Genomic DNA, 8863 nt, shown 5'->3' on the forward strand with positions numbered 1-8863 from the left:
AAGAATACATATCTAAATTATTATTATATCTATAGTTGTAGTTTTTTGTTAAATATTAGTGTACAATACTAGTAATAAAGAGATTCTATCAACATAACTTAAAATTAGTTTTTAAAGATTAGGTCAAGACTCCTTAACTTAATAACTTGCATACATTTTTATATATTATTTGCGTGTGATAGTTTTAAGAATGTAATGTGAACACAAAACTAATACGTAATGTATTTTTGTTGCAGTAAACACCTCAGTTCCCGGAGCTGGATTAGTAGTGGAGACAGGTAACGGTGCAGCTCTTCTGGATCTGCCAGGAACATCTTTGGACCAAGTTCGCCACATCGCTGCAGATCCTGGATTATCTACGTTGCGCTTGCCAAGAGCGCCACCAACTGCTCCACCTCCAGCCAGAGACGTGGATCTCGAAGTGTGCTTCGTTTGCAAACATTGCAAAGTGGCTTTCCTGACAGATCACGCATTATTAGCACATCAACGCCAAGTGTGCTATGCTGGCAGAGAAACAGAGCGCGGTGTCATCAGAGTCGTACAAACCGGTTTGGAATGTAGGATCTGTCCTAATGCGGAAAAATTCAAGACCCTCCAAGAATTCAGAAAACACACTGAAACTGAAATGCATCAGCGCAATCATATACCAGCACCGCCCAAGATCGGACTACCGCCTCCCGAATCTCCACTGAGTCACGAAATGGAAGACGTGGTCAACCAGATCACACTCTTGGCTGCCAGAGCTGCCCAAGATTCTCCTTCGTCTGGCACCAAAGACTCGAACGCTAACATTCAAAGGGAATTTTGCGCTCCAGGTCCCGCTAAGCCCAGATTTCCACCACCGGGCGAACTTCTCCAGCAAGCCAGCGCCGGTCACTAACCAAACTCTACGAAAGACGCGTCCGGAGATGCTAAAACCCGAGCAACGTCGTTTACTTTGTTTAGCACTGGTGTATCGCTAAATATTTTTATAAATGTCCATAAGATATTGTGACTTGTCACGTGTATTCCTATGAAGAGTTCCTATGCGTTTCAAAGTCAAATTATATATTTAATATATATATATTTATTTTCTTAGCTATGCTAGACTATCGTAAGCTTATTTCTAAAGTGACCTTGGGTCTTAGCATCTCTTGTCCGCACACGACAGCTTCCGATCTGCCCAAATAGGAGTTTTGAGAGAGATCATTGTTGCTGTACAATAATTTATTCATATCTTTTAATAAATACGGTGGCGAATGTGAAGAGTTGAATAGTAGCAGATTGTCTGCACTCCACTGATCGACGAGTTTCCTATATATTCTTAGCACGGTTACTAATACTAATAAACAATATAAAAATAGACGAAAGCTTCTGATTCCTATATTAATCTAATATAAATTTATGATTCGATGCTGACTTATATTGCGTTACGCCTGTTTCGAATAAAAAATAATAGACAGCATTTCTGCATTAAATTAAGACTTGTAAATATATCGGTGTGTTGATAAAAAAAACATAGGTTTAAAATTGCAAAATGAAGTTTAATTTTTCGCACAATTACGTGTATTTAGATTTAAACGGGGGTAGATGATTATTTTTTTAAAATAAAATTATGTATTTTGATTTTTATCACTGTTGATCTTGTATAGTTGGTTGTGTAGTTTCATATCTATATAAAAACAATCATCACCCTCTCAGAGTTCCTGGTTCGAAATTCCTATTGAAGTGAATTTATAAATCGGTCGGAAAACTAATGACGTAACTGAGTAAAAAAAAGCAATCAGTTACTTTTAACGCGTGTATATTATAAATGAATAATATTTATACAATTCCATGGCGATAAAAGAATGTGAGCGATTCTCTTGAGATTATCGCGAAAGTATGTTCCTAATTTTTAATTTACTCTAAGTAAATCCGCGGTTCTTCTTCCTTTTCTTCGTGTTGTGCGATGATCTGCGAATCGCAGACGCACGATACGAATATATAAAAAACGATATAAAAAATATGTCACTTGAACTAAATGTTCTGAACGAAACTGACATTTGACTCGAAAGTACGAAAAGCTCGTATTTTAAAATGACGACCAAAATGGCTCGCAAAAATGCGTACACGTGTATGCAAGCGTGCAGAAAAAAATATAGTCCAATTGATTTGCCATAGTTTTCTTGCAAATCTATTGGCAGCAAAGAATGTTAATAAAATATATTAAATATTTTAATAAAAAAAATTAAAATAATAATAAATGGTCACGTCGCGCACTGGGGGGTGGCGTGACAGCCTGCTCTCGCGCACTATGCTGAAATCGAAAAATGAATACTGATACTAATAAAATAAAATAAATAATTGATTGACGCAAGTGACAAGCCCTCGGGCGGGCTACTCACACAAGCATTCGTTCGAAACAATTAATTATATCTATCAATTCTTACTGATTCTGATCATATCATAAGATATTGTGTGTGTTGCAATATTTTTATTAATTTTTCTTCGGCGATTGATTGTAGTAGGACTAATGGGGTATATGATAGGAGATTGTGCGTGTTAAAAAAATCGGTATATAATAATAATTTTTTACCACCAGCGCCACGTGTTGCGTCCATTTTGAGAGAGCAAGGAGCAATTGATACAATATTTACCATCGACCCCCAGAAAAGCAAGTTCCTATCTTTATAGCATATAATATTATAATTTTAATAATACTACATAATGACTATGTAATACATAATACATATTTAATCAACTAACGATAGTTTATAATGTTCTTGTAAGAAGTTCCTGGAGCATCCGAAGTAGCTATATATGAAATGTATTGATGAACATTTATATATATAGAAAATCGTGATGTCAAAAATATAACGTTCACTATTATATTGTTTGTTTTATTATTATTAATTCTTATAAAAAAATACGATCAATAATATATCAAATTATTATTGCAATTTGTAAATTTTATTTTTCAATGATGATTTTAGTTTTACTAACAACGTTAAAGCGCAACGTCGTATTTTTAAAAATACTAACACTAGCATAAATTTATGATAAATTCATATATATATTTGCAACTAATGTGTGTGTTTTAACGTTGCTATTAAAACGTATATGAATGTTGATTTATTTTTATTTTTGTGATGTGTTTTTATATGTCAGTAAAAAAAGCAAATATTTTATACCCAATACTTGCTGGTGGTTAGCCAGAAAAAATGAAAAAAATTGGTTCCTAATAATTATTAATAACTAACTATTGACATATTATTATAAAGTGAAAGAATATTACTGCAGAATTTTTAGGTATTTAATATTAAAAAATGAAATAATAAACACCTTAAATTACGATGTTTTAAGAGGTTAAATGTGAAAAAAAACAGCAAACTTTGACCACCCCCCAACGCCCTTTGGCGTTTTTAAATGGCGCTAGAGGGCGCTGTCAAGGGGGTGGTTTTGATCTGTATTATTGTACGTAACGTATTGTAGTTGTAATGATAATAATTGAGAAAAAAACAAGTAGAAATAATAATTAATATTATATCGTAGTTATATTCCAAAACGAACGAACTCGAAACTTGGGTCCTGCATCAGCTGGGCCTACCTCGCAAACAAGTGAGTTTATTTTGGAACTAAGTGTGATTCTTGGATTATTATATTCTTATTATTATTATTATTATTATTGCCATTATATATTATTATTATATTTTTATTGTAAGCTACAATCCTAAGGTGGTTCGGCGCGGTGAGAAGTTCCTTCTAACGTTCGCAATACATAAAGATTCTGATGAATATATAATTTTTATACTTTATTACTCGACCTGAAGTACTCAAAACAATAGTAATTAATATGAAATTGAATATTGTTAAGTTTTCAATAAGAATTTCTTCGCCAGTCGATCGCCTCAAAACTATTACAACATTAATTCAACGCATATATACTTTTGTGTAGTCAGTGTATGTGTGTGAAACATTATTGCATTATTATATTTGAAGGAAAAATAATTTTAATAATTTCGTGAGAAGCAACTGCCTCTCGATAATGTTACTAATACTTACTACAATATTTCACTGATGATTTTTGATGCTTTATTAAATCAATTGATATTTACTAGTAGTTAAATAGCCAATAATAGAATATTTTATATAATTCAATGTTACGAAATTAAAGGACGATTTTAATTTTTTTAAATTAAATTAATTTTCAATTAGAGGGTTTTTGTTCTACGACACAACGCAGAGGCAGAACAGCGTATTGACTATTATTTAATTGATTTAAATTTCTTTCCTTATTTACTTTGCGTGTTCTTCGTTGCATTTAGCTGAATCTTTATATGAATGATAAATATTACAAATTTATTTATATAAAGTGGTGTAATTTTATTTTGTGTTGTGAATAATAATAATAAAAAAGAAAATGCTGAATCGTTGAGACGAAAAAAAGGCCAGTGTGTGTTGGCCGATAATGGTTCCTATGTAAATTTCATATCTCTATAACTTTTCTGTGTTTGGCGATTTTTCTATGAAGTTTCAATCACCTGATATAATATATAAATATATGATATATATTTAGCCAAACTGTTTTTAATCGATAATATTTGTTGAAGATATTTTCTTAATAATTCGTGTTTTTAGTGAGGACCGCTTGTATAGCATTGCACTCTGAGGGACTGTGATCAAATATTGAAAAAATAATAAGATCATAGTATTAAACTTGTATGATGTTTCTTTATTGTTTATATTACGTGCGTATGTTTATTATTATATTACTTTGTAACTTACTTATGTATTTTAATTTGTGATGTAAAACGAAAAATGTTTATATACTGTATGCATATATTAGTTTTCATCATGTACATAAAATATGAGCATTATTTTTTTAAGAATTTTGATACGTTATAAATATGATTATTATAATTTATTATATTATTGTATAATTTTACTGAATATTGTATAGTTTTATTATGTATAATTTTATTAAGGCTCAGTTAATTTTACAATTGATGCATTTTCCCTCAGTGTCATCAGTTTGGCAGGATTACCATCCTTGTGCAGTTCACTTTAAAAAAAAAACAATAAATTAATTGAAAGATGACAATTTGATAATTAATTTTACTACATTGTCAAGTGTAATTGGTGAAATAAACTCAATGCTAGTTTATCAGAAAATAAAAAATGTGTTTAATTTACCTCAACCTACATAATTACACATACATACAAAAGATCTACTCAGATAATATCGTAAGTATATACATAGTTAAGATAGCCTTAATTAAATATAAAATAATAAAAATATGTATAACATATGACTTCAGTAGTTCAAAGTTCAGCAATGTACAATTTCTGCTAATTTTTAGCTAATTTTAAACTGCTAAAATGAATAAAATTTTAATATAAAAATTATATGTTAAACCTACAGATAATTTCATAGTAATAAATTGACCACATACAGTCACGAGTCCGTCTTTTTAGGTACGTATTCATATTTTAATGAAAATAGAAAACAAGCAGCACAATTTTAAACTTGCTAATATGAATGAAATTTTAAGATAAAAATTATATGTTAAGCCTACTGATAATTTCATAGTAAAAAATTGACCACATACAAGTCACGAGTCCGTCTTTTTAGGTACGTATTCATATTTTAATGAAAATAGAAAACAAGCAGCACTTCCTAAGCAAAAAAAATAATTTAAAATTTAGATGATGTAAAAAGTGGGCTATCGGAATATTTTGAATCAAAGCTTTCAACGTTTTACGATAATGTAATTTAAAAATCGATCGAGAAGTTAAAACTGTAAAAACATTAAAAGTGTTTTTATTGTTTTATTATTAAAAAAACGACATTAATTTAAGATTTACCTAATATTATATTTTGCGTAGCTTATTGTTATTAAAAACAATAATATTAGTGTATGACTAATAACTTAAAGGACAAAAGTTATATATTATTATATATATTATTGTGGTAAAATCGAGGCGTTTTTTTATGTGGATAATAAGCTATTAGAACAATTTGTATGATATATAAATAGCACATATTAATTTACTAACTGGCAGTAAAACATCTTAAGATCGAAGTTAATTTATTATTTACACATCACTGAAATTAAAAAATATTAATTATTTCATAAAGAAAAACAAATTGAAAAAATACATAATTGCAGCTTTAACATAAATATGTATATGGTAATGCGGATCGAGAGAGAAGATAAACTAATAATTGAGCAAATTGCATTCTTAATGATATGGTAAGTATGATATTTTATCTGTTAAAAATCATTATCTTCTTAATTTTTTGTTTGATTTAAAATTTGCTAAGCAAAATAAACAAAACAACAACTTAATATCACTACTAAAATATCTAATCCTTCTTAATAATTATCATATAAAAACCAAACTGACATTTTGTAATAAAACCAAATATAATAAAAAATAATATTTTCAATCCAGCGTCTTTCGCTTTTCTCCATCCATAACGCGATCTTCGACGCCAATATTTCTCACTAGCCTCCCAACCACCCACTAACCCCCTGCGCATTTTAAATTACACGTATGAGCAGCCATCTAATTTCCGATTCCATATCTCTCCCCGATCGCCGCGCATTTTATTCCCGTATGAGTCACCGAGCGAAATCCGATTCGATTAAAAAATTGGATCTGCTGGCCTCTCTCTTTCTCTCCCCCCATCTATTGAACTATATTTCAAAAAAAGGGCCGTCATCTTTGGCTAAAAGAGTCTCCGCGGCCTCCCGCTGCCGGTCGAGTTACTCACCCCTTCTTGGTCCATTGAAGTTTAAGCCCTTAAAAACGGGCGATGGGCTTAATTCGCCCCCTGTCACAAAAATCTGCCGCCGACCATTCCAATATAATCGATAATGTACACAAATCATTGCCGCGACACACCCTCTCTCGAATAGCGAACGATTGTTCCATTTTTGAGTGGACTTGCCACTGACATGTCAAGCATTAGTTTAAAAAAATTAGTAATAAAAAAGTTAAATAAATATCAAGAATATTTTTTTTATTTATTTTATTAAAGTAAATCATTATCAGAAAAATAAAACATTTCATACTTAAAACGAAATAATACGTACTTTCTTTTCATTGATTAAATAATGAGAGAAATTTTGATTTACAAACTAAATAAGGAAGTAAAGACTCAAATTTGCAATGGTGTTTTCTGAATGTAATCCATTGAAAAGTTGAGCTTTCTCATCGCTTTAGAATTCTACCATCTCTCACATTACACAATATATAATAAACCACCGTCATAAGCAATAATAAAATATGATATTATAATCTTTGTGATATCAGCGGACGAGTTTAATCGGTCCATTCAAAGGTCCAAGTTGGTCGTGAACGTGCGGCGTTTTAAGTGATCGATCTGACATTTTCCCAGGTGATAATTTATGAAATAATGGTCGATTATGGGGCCGGCAGTATTTTGCCATTAAATGATGAACACCGTTCAACTCTGACTGTTCTTTAATTAAGTTGAAACAATGTTGTGTTACATCGACCGATGATGGTTTGATTTTATATATACATATACTATATGTTATAATATATGAATATTTTTATTTAAATTAAATTAAATTAAAACTAACGTGACCAAACAGGTTACCCCAATGCGTAAAGATAGTATTATAACAATACAGAAAATGATAAAAAATAATACATATTAAGAAAGAAAAAAATCATAAGAATAAAAAATATGATCCGGAACAGCTCCTCGTATCCGACATTAAATATGTAGATGCGGCTCTACTAGCAGAGTGAAAATATTGAGCGAAACCGTTTTAAATGGTTAAATCTTTATATAACAGATTTGATTTAAAGCTGGGTGGCTTTCAAATCTCTTTGTACAACACTAATAAATTGAAAAATCGTGTTATTTAAAGTTCAATACTCGACTTTATTTTTCTATACAGCTATCCAATAGCTTCGACCATATATGTTAAGTTTTATGGGTGCAATTAATTGGTCATCATCTCTGAGCATTCTTCTCAAATTGCGTAATTAACGGTCGTGTTAAATTATGGTAATAAGCAAGATCTCAATATTGAACCACCTCGCATGTGTGTATGTGCATCATATAATACTAGTATATGGAAAGTTTCTCTTATTATAAATTAATAAGAGAGCCCCCATATCGTAATTGTGCTTTAATCAAACACGAAATGGACGAGAGTTAATCCGGTATGTTTCTTTATCGCGCGGCTAATTGGCTTCGAGCACTTTATAATACCGGTCACATTTGTATGGGAAAATGCAAAATTTATGGCACGGCATATAGTAGATAAACGCCATTACCATAAAATTTTATTATTTTGGTTTAATTACCGCCGAACGCGCGTGAGCTTTCTAGATCGACGCTATTCGATTTATTGATTCCATGAAATTTATGTAGAAATTTAAAGGTCTCCTATTTATATGGTAAATTTACATTATAATTAAACTAGATTATATTTTTACTTTTTATAACATAGAATTGGCTTATATATAATATAAACTATACGAGAGCTTTTTAAATATTTAAGTAAATATTTTTTCTCTATGAAAAACAAATATTTATATTACAATTTACTTTGTGAGTAAGTAAATATAATAAATATAAATATTACAGGTACAGTGTTTGTAATTCTTAAATTTTAAAATATACGATTTCAAATATGATAAGATATTCAGACTTAGATAGAATTTTTTCAGTATTTTCGATTTTTTTCCTATATAATATAATTTTTATCTTTTTATATGACCTTCTTCCACCTTTCTAATGAAGTATTATAACTATACAAATGAGCTAATTTCCCTTCTAATTAATTCAATATTTTTCCCATTAAAACTTTTCATTTAAAAAAATAGTAGTTTTCAGAAATTATGTGCGCTGCAATAA

General features: G+C 30.2%; 1 protein-coding gene across 1 annotated transcript in view; it reads left to right on the forward strand.

Moving 5' to 3' along the window:
- LOC148230508 (uncharacterized) overlaps nt 1-5125 on the forward strand; it is a 37509-nt gene extending 32384 nt beyond the window's left edge. The window contains exon 3 of the mRNA XM_088195681.1: nt 237-5125. Within this exon, the coding sequence (XP_088051807.1) occupies nt 237-880 (644 nt within the window). The 3' untranslated portion in view covers nt 881-5125. The remainder of the gene's footprint in view (nt 1-236) is intronic.
- The last annotated feature ends 3738 nt before the right edge of the window (nt 5126-8863 follow it).

This window comes from Plectrocnemia conspersa, unplaced genomic scaffold (genome assembly GCF_051122295.1).
Source record: "Plectrocnemia conspersa isolate PC_06_02 unplaced genomic scaffold, ASM5112229v1 ptg000010l, whole genome shotgun sequence".
NCBI classification, from domain to species: Eukaryota; Metazoa; Arthropoda; class Insecta; order Trichoptera; family Polycentropodidae; genus Plectrocnemia; species Plectrocnemia conspersa.